Genomic DNA, 17,658 nt, shown 5'->3' with positions numbered 1-17,658 from the left:
GAAAGCCCTCAAATCTTTGGCCAACCATTTCAAAATACTTTTTTTCCTTCACTGTATTTTCCATGGGAGTAGCTGCAGTGTCCTGCTTTGCTTGCCCACAACAGATTTGGTCCCTGTCTAACACCGATCTTCAAAGCAAGCAGCCTGTCTGGGTTAATTTACAGACCTTCCCCTCAGCCTTGCTCCACCCCTCTCTATGAAGGGAATCAACCATTTGTCTTGAAGGCCATTTCCAATCCAAACTGGTTAAGGCATCTAAATCTCTTGCAGTGAACTCAATATCTCTGTGATTTTGCAGAGCAAAATGAACCACTTTTCCCAGTTTCTAGTGTGGTAAGCATAGGCAAGGCATTTAAAAGGGGCATACAGGACTTTGTCTTTCCCTATACCACACTTACTCCGTTAAGTGGAATATAATGTCCTGGCTAGCTACTGAGTAATATCTGAAACACTTCTGCATCCTTAGATACGCCTCTCTCTGTGTGTCTTGAAAAAATTTAGATTAACCAGGTATATGCTAGAATTAGCTGTGATACAGCTGCTCAGCTGTTATATCAGACTTAGGAGTGTGCTGGTTGGAGCCAAAATCTCCAAAGCTAACTGATACTTTAAGATTCTGTTTGGGTTAGCCTGTTTGAGCACATCAGAAGCAAAAGAGTCATAACAGCATCATTAGCACTGGACTGTGTAGGAGCTGACTTACATGGTGACCATAGGAATAGTTGGACGTCGGCAGAGAAGGTGTTAGAGGAGCAAGAACTCCGTTGTGGCTAGAAATGGTGCTGAGATACTCTGGCCAAATCCAGTGCTGGGCATGACTTGCTCGTCATGCTGGCATGGTGTTCACTTTTTTTCTACCAGGTGATAAGATTCAAGGCATCTCCCGTTTTCACATCCCAGTTTATTGGCGGTGATAATCCAATGTCACATGAATCTTTCTGGTGGATGTGCACCTACCACCACAAATGATGGATGGATGTGTAATACAGTTACTCTTCCATGAGCTATTTGCCAGTCCTGTGCTTGCCTTACCCAGCCTGTGCCAACTAGGAGGTCCTCCTTTCCTTTCATATGGATCCTGCCACTGTCACTGTGCTTTTGTCCCTTTTGGACAAAGTTGCTGGTTTTGTCACTTCAGGACAAAGTTGCACCCTGAAATCTCAAAGAGGCTGAGGCTGGCTTGGTGTTGTAGGAGGCAGAGAGGTGAAGCCTGTGTACTGAGCTATTTGCCTAGTGGCCTACAGTGTTCAAGGATGTCCGCACTACCTAGAAGGCCTTATATGGTCTTGGCCTGGGCTTGCTTTCTTCCTCTTGAGAACTGGCTGCAACTCAAGTCAGTGGAAGGTTTGGTCCCCGCTATGCTATAAAGGGGAGATGGTCTCTGCAATGGCCTTGGACATGCTCCTTGCTGGGATGTAAAGTAGCCTGGTGGTGGTGGTGTCCAGAGCCCAGGAAATGGGACTTGACTCCTAGAGGTGTGGCAGATGTTGGAGGTCCTGTTCCACACTACCTTGAAGGGCATTTTCTGTGGGTTTCTGGCTTAATTTCGTCATTAATGCAGTGTCCAGAAATTCGGTATCAGCTTCTGGTAAAAGTACTCAGAGACTGACTCTAGCAAGGAACAGAGATGGTTTCAGTCATCTCTGGTAGAAGTGCTTGGCTACAGTCATCTAAACTTCAGAAAAGAAGACCACATATAACCAAACACTGGCGTGTGTGTGTCATTTGTGAGATGAAAGGTTTGCTCACAGTATGTGAAATGTAAGAGGGGCAGGGATGCTTTTGTGAGAGTTTAAAAATGCTTCAGTCAGTGCCACAATAAGGAATTGTCCAAGAGCTGTAGCTAGAGAGACCATACCACCAACCTAGGGAAAGGCCTCCAAAATCTGTGAAATGGGAAGAAAATAAAATCAACTGGAATGTTCTTATCCCAGTACTGAGGGAGGCTGTTTATGGTTTTCCTTTAACTTAAGTGATTTTACTCAAAGATAATATTGTCTTGTTCTAGTTTTTAGTTTGAAAGCTGGTGTGGCTCTGTTAATGACTTGGGAAGAGCATGAGTTAAAAAAAGCAAGTGTGAAACCAGCACTTTTGAAGGCTATTTTACATGTTGGGTTCACACTATTGAGGTAATGCAGAGCCAGCATTGCCTGCTTCTGGGCTTATCAGAGAATCCTAAAATGGAGAAATAACCCACATTCTAGCTGCCTTGTATGATTTTCTTTTGGGCCCCACAAAGCTTATTTGTAAGGTTTGTAGAATTCTAGAAATGTGATGATTCTTCCAACTGTTGTGCTGTGCTTAGAATAAATGACTTCTTTGCTCTTTATCATCTCTCAGCAGGCAGCTGTGGAGTTTGGGTTTTCACTTTGTGCATGAGTTAGTACTTAAATTCTCCTCTCCCCTTCCCCAGTATTTTCTGGCTTCAGAGATTTTGGAATCCACATTACGAGGTAAATGCTACTAAAGCCATGTCATCTGCTTTTCCTGAACATGCAGGTATTCAGGAGTAGAATTACCAACATGTTGGGGTGGGGTTTTTTCCCTTTAAGCTTTGTAAATCCTCAAGTAAATATAGTGATCTGATTTGCCAGCAGCAAGAATTCATGTAACTTGATCACATCTCTGAATCTTTGAGAAAAACCACATGCCGTTTAGCCTCTTTCTGTGCAGAGGAATTTGGACAATTCATCATTATACTGAGGGCCTTATTAGTTGACAGAAGGGTTAACTGACCTTCAAACAAGAACTCAACAGTTTGCCTGCAGGGAACATATTCCATGGTGAGTTGACTACTTAAGCACTTTTGATGTAAAATAAAAACACTCTCTTGTGTCAGGGTATAATTCAAAGAACAAAGGACCATTTTGCTCAATTGTGCAGGCAGCAGAAGTTATTTTTGTCTCTTGCCTATCATATTCACATTGTACAAGAAAGTCATTTTGTTGAGGAGCGATTTGTTCTGCTGAGGCTCTTTGTGTGATTTTTGAACTGAAGACCACCACTGTGTTTTGGCATTGAAGCAAACAATGCATGATCTTGAAAACAGCTTTGTGTTTTGCCCTTTTTTCAAGGGGGCATGTGCTTGGGGTGTGTGAATTGATTTATGGGCCTTTTTGAGCCATTAACCTTCAGGGATGCCTGGTAAATGGATGTGTAAGTAAAAGCTTTTACCAGGTATCACAGTCCTCTCCCTGTTGAAGGAATGTGTGCATGGCCTGCTTTGGGTGTACTCTGCCATGACTGTAGGTAGATAACCTGTGTATTTTCAAGGCCTCTCTTTTTGTTCCTTTCTGCCATTCCTTTATTAAAAGCTTTGCAGGTTGGTAGTTTCCTCCAGCGCTGATGCCCGCGGAATTAAGGAGCAGGAGAGGTGAAGTGTAGCACCACTGCATGGAAACACTTCTCCTGATAGAGTTACTGCATACAAATTGTGTCTGTCCTTTTTGAAATGGCTGTGCATCAGTAAATTAATTAACTTATCTTCATGGTGGGTTAGTGCCAAAGAAGTGCATCTTCATCCTAAAAGTGTGTTAAAAAAGGGTGATGCCCAAACCCTATCACTCCAGTTTGGCAACCGCCTGGAGCCCCCAAGGTCTTACCTGACTAGCATATACAAAGATAGGTAGGTGCTCACAGTTACAGAAATAATGTAAGAATGAATGTCCATTTCAGGAAGGTGTGAATAGTAACTCCTGAGATGGTGCTCAAAGTGCGAAGCAGATAAAATAAAAATACCTGTTTCATTGTCTTCATTCCCACTTGAGGGTGAGAGTGTGTGGGCTCTTGGTCATTAGCATCTTCTCCCTCAGACAGGGCTGCCTATGGCCACATTCTTTGTTCTATTCTACCTTTCACTGCCTGATTTTTTTCTCATTTTCTGTATACCCAAAACATCAGCCCAGCGCCAGGCTCCTTGATGCACACCCTGAGCCAGGCCCTGTAACTCTGCACAGAAGATCTCTTATGGGCTGTTATGCCATAAATTTGTCATGTTCTTCTTATCATGTTCTTTGAAGCAACCTCAACTTTTAGCACCCAGTGTCTTGTAGTAGGGAGCTCTGCCTCTTAACTAAGTGCTGCATTATCAACTATGTCCTTTTATTGAGCTGTTTGTGGGAGGTGCCTGAGAAGGTGCTTGGGTTTTTATCTGCTGTATTCTTCAGTTCACCCTTACTCCTGTGCTGGAGGAGACTGTTAATGGTTGTTCCATGTTCACTTTTCCCATTTCATTCATGTTTTACTCTTTAAACCCTATACTATGTGTCTGCTTATCATTTCTTTTCCTGTCTGGAAAGCCTTGCTATACTTGCTCTTCTCTGTAGGTGTGAAATTGATATTGTCTTCAGTTGCTATCCAATTGATATCCAAACATTGCAAGAAGAGTTCATCTTTGCTCCCTACTGTGCCTGTTTCTGAGATGTGCAAATCCTGGTCTCCCCTAGAGTTCTTTCCCTGTCTGTCTCCCCTTTCACACTCAGTCCTGTTTCCCTATACGCAAGCGGCAAATCCATAATTAGCTTTTTATAATCCAAACACAGACCACTTCTATACTCATTTCACCGCTTCATTGTAATCGAGTGTATTTTCTCCCTGCAACTGTCCCTGTCATTTCCCTCACCACAGCCTTCACACGTCTTTTTCTCCTCCCAGCGTGTGATTGCAACCCTCGTGGCATCCAGACCCCGCAATGCGACCGTGCCACTGGGCAGTGCATCTGCAATGAAGGGGTGGAAGGACCACGCTGTGACAAGTGCTCCCGGGGCTACTCGGGCTTCTTCCCTGACTGCGTGCCGTGCCACCAGTGCTTTGCCCTCTGGGACGTGATCATCAGCGAGCTGTCTAATAGGACCCAGCAGTTCCTGGACAGGGCTAATGCCCTCAAAATCACTGGAGTCACTGGCCCATACCAGCAGACGCTCAATACCCTGGAGGAGAAGCTCAGTGAAATTAAAACCATCATTGCTCAAAATCCAGCTGCCGAGCCCCTGAAAAACATTGGGAATCTCTTTGAGGAAGCAGAGTGAGTACAGTCACAATTACATGGATAAGTCTGGTGTGGGAAGAGTGGGAGTGAGTGCCAGTGAGCTGGGATTTACTCGAGTGACTGTTGTCCCCATGCTGGGCTGAGGACACCCAGCTCTGCTCCTCCAGCTGTGGCTCCTAGTGCTGGTGGAGCACCTTGCCATGCTCTGTGCCAGCAGTGAGCACCCGTCCTACGAGCAGAAACCTGGCCAGGAAGATAGGAGCAGTGCGGCTGCCATGCTCTGAGCAGGGGTTGTCCTGCTCCGCTGTGCACCAGGCAGCTAATTACCACCGAGGCACTCATGCTTGCCTTGCACTCCCCTGGGGCAAAGGACAAACACTGCTATTATGTGAGAGAATGAAGAGGGGAGAGATTAAATTCCTGGATTTCCGAGTGTAGCTGATGAGTTGGAAACTTGGTCTCCTTTCGCACTCTGAGCGTGTGTGTGTGGGAAGCACCAGCTTTATAACAAGGATTGTTTCCATTTTTCTCAGGATAGGAGCCTTGTATTTTGTTTTAGGGCAAGTCATACAAAAGATGGCAGTTTGTGCTTTTGGAGATGGGGCAGTTTAACATCAAGTAGGATTACAGTTGCTTTCTAGTCCTGTGTGCAACCACTCGAACTTGCTTATGCATTGTAAAGAGGACTGCACAAAGCAAAGGGGTGAGGATTAAAGCACAAATGTCTCAATTAGGAATAGCTTGTGCCCTGCAGCTCCCTCTCTCCAGCTGGAGAGCTGGGGGTTGCTGCTGCATTTGGTCTCTGTGTGTGCTGAGAGAGGTCAGAACAGCTGAAAAGCTGCTTTTCCTTAATGTACATGTGTGTATATATATATATATATGTACCTGTCTTGTGCCTCTCTAGCTGTATAGAAGTAGTACTGGCCTTTAGAGGACTCTTGGAAAACAGCAGGATTTTGGGCTGTTAAGAGAGCTGTAAATTGATCACAGAGCTTAAAAACTGCCTCATTCTTTCAGAATGAGGAGACAGTGGGTTTGGTGGGATCACCATGGATGGGAGTAGCTTCCTATATCCACTTGTGTTCCGCAGCAGCACTGATGTGTAACATATACTTGCTTTTCCTTTTAGGGTTATCCCACTAGCTAAGCCTGCTCTGTAGTTCACTGAGGCCATGCTGAATGCTGAAGGCAGGAGGTTTCCCTTCATAGCCCTAGAGAAACGGCTGGAGAGGAGGGATCTTTATAGACGAGTTAAAAGAATCCATTGTGTTAAAACTAAGGCTCCCCCACTCTGGCTTCCTGAAGTTCCAATCTGTCCCACGAGCTCGTAGTAATCAAAACTGCATTTGTAGCTGTGTGGGATGGGAAGAAAATTATGTATGGATCATAGTAGTCAACCCTGACCTATGCAGTTGCCACGATACAAGAGCATTACAGCAGCCCTCTGGAATCTGCCTTCAGTTAATCTTACACAAAGCATCTGTTTTCTGAGCAGTTTGGTGCTTGGAGTTTATAAACTTGCTGTAGATTAAAAAGTAGTTTTGTATGATAAAGGAAACAAAACAGTATTCTAGGTAGGCATGTTGTTACAAATCACAGCTCCACCAAGGCAGGACAGGTCCCACTGTGGGAGAAGCTCCACATGGCTCTAACCACTGCTCTTCAGTGACATGAAACACTGAGGCTTACAACCCTTCCATCTCCCACTGTTGAGTCCTGTGCCTCTGTTTTACAGAAAGCTGACAGCAGATGTTACAGTTAAGATCGCTGACATAGAAGAAAACCTGTCAGCCTTAGCAGTGAAGAGCAACAGCACAGACACTGACCTGAGCGCGCTGGAAACAGATGCCAAAAGCCTAGACCATGTTGTGAAAGAACTTGCAGAACAGCTAGAGTTCATCAAGATCTCTGATGTTCGGGGTAAGTGTCGCAGGGAGGGGGAGAAAGCAGTGAGGTTGCTAAAGATGTAATTAGTGCATGGTTTTAAATAGGAGGTTAATCTTCTAACTAAAGCACAGTTCCTAGGAGTGCGGCTTCTTTCTGTGCATTAGCAGAGTTGCTGATGCAGCAGGAATTTTGTTTTGCCCCCTCACCCCCTCTCTCTTCCTCTGCACACTGCAAATGGGTTCGAGTTATTGGGGTACAGAATTGTCTTAAAGCCTGTTCATCAATATATTTTAGCTGAGACACAACAGCAGAGTGCAAGATACACCTGAACATCTCCCTTGCTCTCTGTCCTCTGTTAACTTCTGTTTATGGTTGAAACCAGCAAACCTGGGTCTTTGTGACTAACAGCACACCATAAGGGCCTCTTCTGAGCCACCCAAGCCTTGCATGCCCATTGGCACACTGAAATGTGTCAAGAATCAAAATTTGCTGGAGAAGGAGGAATGTCACCAAATTCCTTGGAATTTTGAAAGCTGACTTCACTCCAGCTTGACGAAAAAGATTATTTTTTCTTTCATTTCCTGTTTTGCAGGAAGTCTGAGATTGTTAAATTCCGTGTTCACTGGAAACAGAGACAGGCAAGCAGGATGTAGAACAGGGGAGTCCCTGCTTGTGGCATTCTGCTTGTGGCATTCTGCAGAGGAAAGCTGCCCAAGGTGCAGAGTGTGGCCACCCCCATGGGATCCCTCACACCCACTCAGGGCCTCTCCAAGAGTTATCCAAAACTAACAGGTCCATAAATCAGTGTCTTTCATCAAGCAGTTGTTTTTTGGGAAAGCTCTGACCAGCTTCCAAGCAGTGACTCCATAAGCCAGACATCCCAGGGCAAGCGATAACAACTAATGGGGATAACTGAATCCTTAGAGCACAGACTGTTGCCCTATAAACCTCAGAGGCTAGATCTCCTTTTGCCCTCAGAGTAAGCAGAATTCAGTCATTAGAGTCAGAGAAAGGCTTAACCTCAAAATCCAGCAAATGCTGCCAATCAAGAAAGAAAATAAACTCTTTTTTTTTTCCCACAGGAGGCCAGATGCTGTCATCCTTGTAGTAGCACTGAGTGCAGCCACAGAGGCTGGCATATCAGTTACATTGATACTCATATTGCTAACCCTGATGTCATCTGCCAACCACCGTAATGTGAGTTACTTTGGGTTACTTAACAGATTTCTGAGCAGTTCCATTTGATTTCTGCAGGAGCCTTGGACAGTGTCACCAAGTATTTCCAGATGTCCCTGGAGGCAGAGGAGAGGGTCAATGCCTCCACTGTTCACCCCAACAGTGCCGTGGAGCTGTCAGCGCGGACGCGGCAGGAAGTGGAAGACTTAATCAATGAGAAGGAGGCCCAGTTCAAGGCTAAACAAGAGGAGCAGTCTCGCCTGCTGGATGAGCTCGCAGGCAAGCTGCAGAGCCTGGATCTCTCTGAAGTGGCTGAGAAGGTACATGGCTGAGAATTGCTGGTATAAAACCTCTAGCAAAACTAAAGTCGGGTTTGTGAAGAAGCAATGGGCAGGAAGGAAGCGTTTATGGCTTGAGAGGGTGAGATGCACAGTCTGTTAATGAGAAGTGCATGTTTCTTGGGTGACGGGGTATTTTGTGGGCTGGAACAGGGGTGTTTAATGGTGGGCTCCGAGACCTACTGGCTTTCAGCTTTTCATGCTGGTCTTCTACTCTTCTGACCCAACAGAGCACCCATCTTTATAACAGTGAGTCTGCTGGACTGAGAGCCATACTTTCAAGCCTGTCCTCAGTCCATGTGCTTGCTTCCTCTAGGCTCCTCTCTCCCTTTTTGCAGCTCCACAGGGTACACATAATGCCTGTGCAGTGCTCAGGCAGTGCAGCTGCTTGCGCCAACAGGCTGCCCTCCTCTGCATTGCCATGGTCCCATCCTTGTGCTTGAGACAAAGTAGAACTTAGAGGGAGCTGGAGTCAAAAGGGCATTTTCTCTGTTGAAGCTGCCTGCTCATCTGTAAACATAATCAAGGGTGGCTATTTCTTGGGAGAGGCTGGGTGTTCCCCCAGCTTTGCTTTGAAGTCAGCCAGCTGCATTGAGAGAACAATCCCTGGTGAAGGCAGGCAGCAGGGGACTGCTCATTAACTCCCCTTGGCCTGCCAGGCCTGTGTTAGAGGATGAGTTCTGCACATGCTGGATTGTCCCTTGTCCTTTATTACTACTGTCACCCCTCTGACTCCCCCAGCTCTCCTTTTCTCTGGAGGGTTAAAAAGAAGACATCTTTTTGTTTAGTTTCCCTGCCCCTACATTCCTGCCTGACTGTTCTGAAGGACTGAAAATCTTGGGTAGATGTTTATCAAGGCCATAAACACAGAGTTGCTCCGAGGTGTAATCCCAGGACACCAAAAAAAAGAGAAATGGGTTTTGCTTTCTAGCTCCTGCTGGGTTGCATGCCAAGCAGGTAAGAGGGACTCATTTACACTTCAAGGGAGACAGCTGCAGCTCACTTGGCACAGCCCCTAGGTTTTCCCAGAGAGGTTTTTTGGCAGCAAAGTATGTGACTATCATTTGGAAAAGGGGGATGAGGAGGGGAGAAGCTCACAAGAATGGGAAACCCTCCAATTTTCTCTCTGGCTAAACCAACTCCTGGATGATTTCATTGCGAAGCAATTGACCCAGGAGCGGATAATTCTCAGTACAATGTTGCTGACTGAGATAGTTTTGCTTTTTTGTTTAAACAAAAAAGGTCTACCCTAAAATTTTCTATGGGAACACGTCCTTGACAGTAATTCACAAATTGGAAGGTGTTCTGGAAAGATGGAATCAGAGGAAACATTTGGTGGTCAGGAATGGGACAGCACTTAAAGGGAAATGGAAAAAGTTTTCTGTTCAGCTTGGAGCATTTTAGCTTCTATTTTGCTTCTAGAGCATTAGAGCAAAGGAAAATACACTACTTTGCACCAAACACTTTGTTCCTTAAAAAACAGCTTCTTGGGACGGCCAGTTTTTCTTTGAACAGTCATGAAGACTGATTTCAAACAAAAGAAGGCATGATAGGACAAGGGGTAATGGGTACAAACTGGAACACAAGAGGTTCCACTTAAACTTGAGAAGAAACTTCTTCTCAGTGAGGGTGACGGAACACTGGAACAGGCTGCCCAGGGAGGTTGTGGAGTCTCCTTCCCTGGAGACATTCAAAACCCGCCTGGACGCATTCCTGTGTAACATTATCTAGGTGTTCCTGCTCCGGCAGGGGGATTGGACTAGATGATCTTTCGAGGTCCCTTCCAATCTCTAACATACTGTGATACTGTGATACTGTGATACACAGTAGTGGCTTCCACCTTGAAACCAAAGCTTAAAGGTAAACTCTCCAGTGAAATATGATGTACAGGACAAGTAGATGATAAAGGCAGAGCAAGATTTCCCTCATAAACCTACAGCTACTTCAGCATCAGAGAGCTACCTATTTGTAACTGAGTTAAAGCAGGAAGGTTCAGGGGTAGGGGGCACAGAAGAAAGATTAAAGCCATGCTGGTATGACCCTGCTGCAGGAGCCATCTCCAGCTTGCAGCTCTACCTCAGCTTCTTTCCCTGTGGTACTTGGGATGCTGCCGCAAGGGGCAGAATCAGCATCATGTTTCTGTCACGGTAAGGCACTGTCCTGCTCCTTCCCCCTCACACCTCAGCTGTGGAAATAAAGCTGTGACCACTTCCCTTGTTCGTCCCTGCAGACATGTGGCACTCCCCCGGGAGCCTCTTGTGCCGAGTCCGAGTGTGGTGGTTTAAGCTGTCGGACAGCTGAAGGCAAGAAGAAGTGTGGAGGACCTGGCTGCGATGGGCTGGTGACTGTAGCCCACAACGCCTGGCAGAAAGCCATGGACTTTGACAGAGACATACTCAGTGCATTAGCAGAAGTTGAGCAACTCTCCAGAATGGTAACATGCCAAATAAATTTTTAGATATTGACAAAAACACTCGTAACGCAAGTTTTGACACTAATTGATGAAGTATGTGCCTGGCTTACCTCAAAATACTGCTTTTCAGTTGCGTAACTTCATCTCGCTTGTAGAGCTCCTCAGAAAGGGAGCTTGCTCAAGTGAAGCCGCATGGAGAACTCTAAGCATTAGCCTGAGTTGTTTAAACTAGCATTGGTGGTATGGCTCTTGGCCAGCTTTTAAAAGTGTTCTGGGAGTTTTATGGGAAAAAGCATTTCTCATTAATTAATAATACCTCTGCCTCCAACTGATTTTTGTTTTAAAACAGGCCTTAAAGCTTAAGCAAATATGCAGTCCTTCTATTTTTCTCTTTAGGTTTCTGAAGCAAAACAGAGAGCTGATGAAGCAAAACAGAATGCACAAGCAGTTTTGCTCAAAACCAATGCTACAAAAGAACAAGTGGACAGAAGCAATGAAGATCTGAGAAATCTTATTAAACAGATTAGAGACTTCCTTATGCGTAAAAACCTTACATTTAAATTAATTCTGGGTTTATAAGAATTATCTTTAGCTCTGAATCATCCTCTAAGGGGTAATGCAGTAGTTGTGTCTCCTCCTGCACTTCAGCCAGCCTTAGTGTGCATGATGAAATCTGGAAACGAGAGAAAACCAAGACAATAGGAAAGTGAGAGCAAACTGTGACATGTTCTTGTGCTCGGTTCAGCTGAGGCTGTTGTACTGCTGCAGTTTGCCAAGTGTGTTCATAAGTTCTGGCTTGGAAGATAAAGTACTATTAAAGGGGAGGAAAGTCAGGAACTGTGAGTTTCTCTCTCTGTAAGAAGGCAGGTAAAGGTTAAATGAGGGCCTTGTTCGCTTGCAAGCAGCAGCATGGCAGTCCCATTCCTTCCCTGTTTACTCAAGGCTGAGTGTACTGTTAAGCGCAAATAAATTTACGTGCAGCTGTTGGCTTCCTTTCCTGAGGGCTTATGCCTCCCCCCAGCCCCAGCATGGTGCAGCTAATCACTGAGATCTTGAAAAGTCTTCCAAGAGAGCTTATGCCAGCTGGGCCTCTCCTGAGAGGGAAGTTTCACCCTAAGGAAGCAGTTTTAATACCTTGGTTTTCATAAACCTGGGGGAACAAGTTTTCCTACAGTTTCCCTTCTTAAGGGAGCAGCTGGGAAAGAATTTGGATGCTGAGACCTGACAGAGGGAAGCTTTTACATCTTTGTCATTTGTGTCCCTCTGCTAGAAGACAGCGCTGACCTGGATAGCATCGAGGCAGTGGCTAATGAAGTGCTGAACATGGAGATGCCAAGCACTCCCCAGCAGCTGCGAGCCCTGACAGAAGATATTCGTGAGCGTGTAGAAAGCCTTTCTGATGTTGAGGTCATTCTGCAACAGAGTGCTGGAGACATTGCCAGAGCAGAAATGCTGCTGGAGGAAGCTAAAAAAGCGAGGTATGCAACCCTGCTCACCAAGAGCTTGAACCAGACTTTCATTTCATTGTATCAGAAAACGCAGTTTAACTTTCCTTGATGCAGATTCTCATTCCTTCACTAAGGGGCAGCAGTGAGGGGGCCTTCTGCCTAGTGTATGCCTAGTTCTTTTTCTAGTTCCAAAGTAAAAGCATTTTAAGCATTAACATAGGTTTTGCTCCACAGCAACGGTGCAACAGATGTTAAAGTCACTGCAGACATGGTGAAAGCAGCACTGGAAGAAGCGGAAAAAGCTCAAAATGCAGCTGAAAAAGCCATCAAACAAGCTGATGAAGATATTAAAGGAACTCAAGACCTGCTGACCTCGGTATGTTCTTTATGAGTATTTAAGATATAGAAACAATATCAAGTCTGCTACTTAACAACTGATGGAAGCCTGTCTAGGGAAGGCTCCTGGGCACTGCAAGTCAAAGACTGCACTTAAAACGAATCTAAACCATTCCTGCCTTCAAGTGAGCTTTTGAGGTAGTGTGACAGATGCCAGGAGACCTTCTGCTCTAAAGAAAAACAAAAGCAAACCACAAACCAAAAGCAAACAAAAAGGCTTTTCTGCACCAGTGACTTTAAACAAGCAGGACTGTAGCCCTCTAACACGGGTGGGCCAGGATCTGTGGGAAGCCCTGCCTGTCAACCACAGTGGTAGTGTATTGGTGTAGCCACTCTGTCAGTGTCCCCTACCACTGCAGCACAAGACTAAAACGAATGCTGGATTAAAGTAGTAATTGCTGTATTCTTGTGAGATACCATATTTTCAGACTTCATCTCAAAGCCCTCATGAGGCCGTAGTGCCTACACCCATGAAGCTTGGCCAGCCTGGAAGATACGCAGCTTCACAAGTCCATTGTTACATGATGGAAAGTGAAACTTCAGATGGAAGTCTGAAGTTTTGCCTGTGGATTAGGCAACACTTGCACACATAATGCAGCCCCATGTGTACCTTCTCTTCAAACTGTGGGCTCTTTCACCCTAACTGCAATTGGCCATTTGCAGCAAAACTGAAATGCTGTTTTTCTATATCGGGTCTATGGACACTAACTAGTTGATATGGGCTTGTCTAGAAAGTTTAGTGACTGTTCAGCGTCTTTTGGAAGTGTAACTCTCATCCCTCTTCCTATTAGATTGCATCTGAAAATGCAGCATCTGAAGAAACACTGAACAACGCTACCTTACGTCTGTTTGAGCTGGAGAGGAGTGTTGAGGACCTTAAGCAAAAGGCTGTTACAAATTCAAAGAATGTGGACAACATAGAAGAAAAAATTGTTACTGCAAAACAAAATGCTGAAGAAGTTAAACAGGTGAGAGGCTCGGGAAAGATGCTAAAGGAAAGCCAACAAAACTCTCACCCCAGTTTGGATAAAGGAACATTAGTGAATACATAGGATCCATTTCATTTATTGTTCAAGTACATGGCAGGGTGGAGGAGGCACTAAACCCACTTGCCAAAAATAACCGCTTTATACTTTGGTACCAGATACAGAGAGGAAAAAAGCACTCAAAGTTTTGAGGTTCTCAGATAGCCGTAGGAAACCTGTCACGCTGCCATTTGCAGATTCGTTCCTGTTCCTCAGCTTTACTATCTGCTGCAGGACAACTGGTCATCTTTTTCCCCTTGTATAGAGTATTTTTAGTTCTATGAGAATGACAGATTCAGGACAGTCTGGAATTGGGCATATACAGAATCAAGAAACAAAGAAAAATCATTAGCTCAATATAAACCCAAAGTAATTTGTAAATACTCAAGATGCACAGTTTGCTCTGTGAGCACATGGCACTGCTCACAATGTCAGCTACATACCTTTGTAATAGCAAAAGAATGCCCATTAACAAAACAATTGACAGATCTGCCACAGGAAGTTTCATTGCTTCCATCCGTTGTCTCTAGTTAGTCCACCAGTCTCCAGAGAGGCATCTTCTGCCAGGAGAGATGTATTATCCATCAAATCAATTATTTGCAAACACTAAGTAGTATTTCAGGTGGCTGTCCAGTAAACACAAGAGATTTCCAGCACTGCTGCAGCTTAGCTTGCTTCTTTGCTGAATTCAGTTATAGAAGTCATAGGACTTCTTAATTTTAACCTCACAAAGTACAGCTGAGAAACCAACTTCATGACTTCTCCAGCAGCTTCACCTATACAATCTAGACAGCTGTTCTCATTACTGAAAGGGTACCAAGGGTATTTATTTCTCCCCAGGTTCAAGCATTCCACCAGAAGCAGTGCCAGTACTTCATTAGATGCAGCTTTCCAGATGTACTGGGGCCATGTCTTCTATTAGTTGCAGAACTAACTGAATCCTGTAAATCCTTGCCAAGTGTCAGTATTAAAGCCATAAAACAACCACATATCTGAAAAAGGGCAGCTGCTGAAATCTTCACCCCAACTCTTAAGGTCTTGAATATTAAGTATGAGCTATCCCAGCACTGTTTCTGCTTTTAACTGAGCTAATTTTGCAGTCCTCACTTCCGCATTAGTAACGATGGAGAAAATGCAAACGGCAGCTGTATAGTCTTTTGAACGAGCTCCATCTTGTGCTTCAATCTGGAACAGGTCCTCGACACCGAGCTGAACGACAAGTATAAGACGGTGGAAGATCTCATTGCCAAGAAGACTGAAGAGTCGGCAGACGCTAGGAGGAAAGCCACCATGTTGCAAGATGAAGCTAAAGCCTTGCTGGCTCAAGCAAACAGCAAGCTCCAGCTGCTCAAAGGTGAGGCTGGTCTGAGGGGCAAGTGGTCGTCTTAGAATATGAAGCAGTTTAATGTTGTTATACCAGCTATTCATCAGCAGAGAAGGGAACAGAAGTTAATTCTTTGTTACTGGGCTTTGATCTGCTTTCCTTATTCTTATGGACATCATAGAAATTATTGATTCAAAAGACTAAAAACATTGAAACTTACCAGTGAGGCACAAACTTCTGGTATGAACACCAATCACTGCTTCAAGAACCACTGCAGGGAAGGAACATAACTACTATGCTTAAGACAAGGACTAACCCATTCAAGTAACATGCCCATCTTCAAACAATGCTCCCCCTCACCCTGGATAGCTGTTGTAACAAAAGGTGATCAAAATACATTAGTTCCAGGTTACAGATTAATTTAACATTCGTTATTGTTGGTTAAAGTTGATTGAGCCAATCTGCCCATAGCTGCCAGGGAAGGGGCCATGTTTTCCTTGGTTTTGCCAGGCCAGGAACTCAATTCTTCCACTTATTTGCTCCTGCACACTGAATAGAATTAACCGTAACATTTCACTGTTCGTAAAGGTCACCATAGGCCAGAGAACAACAGTTATTTTCAACATGAACCAAAGTATACTTTTGGATTTCTACTTAATGGGCAATTACTTCCTTGTCACTTTATATTCCAATGTTGAGGAAAAAATTCCAGCCTTTGCTTTTTTAAAATTCCTAATCAGATTCTCTTCTGTAATAAAAATGAGCAGTAACTTATGCTTAACTATAATGATTTGCATTTCACTGTATTAAAACACTGCTGATTAAGCTGGTTTTCCCCTTCCTTTTCTGACAGACTTGGAACATACATATGAAAACAATCAAAGAGTTCTGGAAGACAAAGCCAAGCAGTTGGTGGAGCTAGAGGAGACAGTCCGCTCCCTCTTACAGACAATCAGCCAGAAGGTGGCCGTTTACAGCACTTGCTTGTAAATGGGAGCAGGAAATGCTTTGTGTTCAGGATAGAGTCTACAAGTATTACACTCATTCTTTTTGACACGAGATTAAGACCTGAGAAAGTGAACAGGTTTTATATTGACTTTGAAGTCACAGAACCAAAGACAAGTAACTTTTTGATGTTGAAAATAAACAATACTTTTGTATCACTGTATGTACCCAGTATGAATCATTAAGTTCCTTCCTATTTTCAGTAGCTGAAATGGTACCTCAGTTAATCCTTTAGCAAGTCTTGTTTTTAAACTGCTTAGAGATCTAATAAAATCTTGGCTCCAACTACGTACTTCTACATAAGGGTTCCAGTTACTATGAAACATGGATGGTCACTCACCAAAATTACAAGGGAATGAAGAAACACTTGTGTGGTTAGCTGGCATTTATGTCGTGGTAACTCAAAAAGGATTATTTTACCTTCTGCATGATACCCATTTAGGTTTGACATTAGTTTCATGTCACTGATTATGAAACACTTGCTACATGGACACAGGGCAGCACTGAAGATGTGAATGTCATTTACACTTCAAGCACCAAATTCATGTCATAAACCAAGCTTGGCAAACCAAGCCTGTCTGAACAGAAGTTCACAGTATGCTGATGTGAAACAGCAAAGGAGCTACACACAGACAGCTCCTTAAGACCAGCCGCACTTAACAAAACACAAATAAGACTTTTGTCAAAAGCGCAACATGCAGTTCATCATACTTCATCTCAGCTAGGTATAGAGCAGTGCACCTGCAAACAGTTGTACAGTACTGCAGATTAATCAGCTACAAAAATTAGCATCCAAAACTGCAATGTGCATTTACATATCCTGAGCGCTAACTCTGAGCTGAGGAATATATCTGTGTATGTACTCTGACCTTACCTAACCTTGACTGATGTCAGTGAAAGTCAGTCAGGACAACTGTGGCACAATGTATCACTACCTAAGCAAAGTGAAGAGCAGTATGTTTAAATAATCATCCCCAAGCTCCATAGGTTACACAGGAATTGGTTACCACTGTACCAGCATCAGACACCATTTCACTGCCACTATACATAGCAGCTGTTAAAAAACACGATTTGCAAACTTGCAGCATTCAGATTTTACTGCCATCAGATCACTGACAGATGGCTCAGTAATGCATCTTTTACCTTTACACACACTCTTTGTACATTCACTAGAACAGGAATGACAGCGAGAGAAGTGACAATACAGTAACAATTCTGAGGCCTTGAATTTTATTTTCAAGTATCTGGGAGATTATAATCTCCAGTATAATTTTAGCCTCCCTGACTTCCCAAACTCCATTTAACATGAATAAGAGAACTTGTAACTTGATGAACCTCAAGCACGAGCTGCAGTAAGATTGCCCCAAATATTGAGGGAGGCAGAGGGAGTGGACACAAAACTGTTTCAGGGTTTTCAGGAAGAACACAAGATCAACACTTCCTAGCATTTACCTGCGGCAGCTGGAATTGATTATGAGATGCCAAGATCTATTTGAATAATAGAGTTTTTCTTCCCTATTGTCTCACCTTTGCTTTTCCCTTCAGCAGCTTCCTACTAATGCCTGAAAACAGATCCACATTAGTTCACTTAACCCAACAGAACTGTGAATCAGATCTCATATCCTGGTGACAAGCTGTCACGGTTTAACCCCATCTCCA

At 44.1% G+C, this 17,658-nt stretch overlaps 1 protein-coding gene across 1 annotated transcript in view; it reads left to right on the top strand.

The window, feature by feature from the left end:
• Positions 1–16,162, top strand: part of LAMB1 (laminin subunit beta 1) — a 44,438-nt gene extending 28,276 nt beyond the window's left edge. The window contains exons 24-33 of the mRNA XM_057417786.1: positions 4,654–5,023; positions 6,723–6,907; positions 8,129–8,370; positions 10,619–10,822; positions 11,198–11,342; positions 12,072–12,279; positions 12,484–12,625; positions 13,437–13,613; positions 14,865–15,024; positions 15,848–16,162. Of these exons, the coding sequence (XP_057273769.1) occupies positions 4,654–5,023; positions 6,723–6,907; positions 8,129–8,370; positions 10,619–10,822; positions 11,198–11,342; positions 12,072–12,279; positions 12,484–12,625; positions 13,437–13,613; positions 14,865–15,024; positions 15,848–15,984 (1,970 nt within the window). The 3' untranslated portion in view covers positions 15,985–16,162. The remainder of the gene's footprint in view (positions 1–4,653; positions 5,024–6,722; positions 6,908–8,128; positions 8,371–10,618; positions 10,823–11,197; positions 11,343–12,071; positions 12,280–12,483; positions 12,626–13,436; positions 13,614–14,864; positions 15,025–15,847) is intronic.
• Positions 16,163–17,658: the final 1,496 nt, after the last annotated feature.

The sequence above is a fragment of the Pezoporus wallicus genome, unplaced genomic scaffold (genome assembly GCF_028554395.1).
Source record: "Pezoporus wallicus isolate ANWC-B61680 ecotype Strahan unplaced genomic scaffold, APGP_CSIRO_Pwel_v1 contig_5542, whole genome shotgun sequence".
Lineage (NCBI taxonomy): Eukaryota > Metazoa > Chordata > Aves > Psittaciformes > Psittacidae > Pezoporus > Pezoporus wallicus.
The sequence above is the reverse complement of the archived record's forward strand: the minus strand, read 5'-3'. Positions and strand labels throughout refer to the sequence as shown.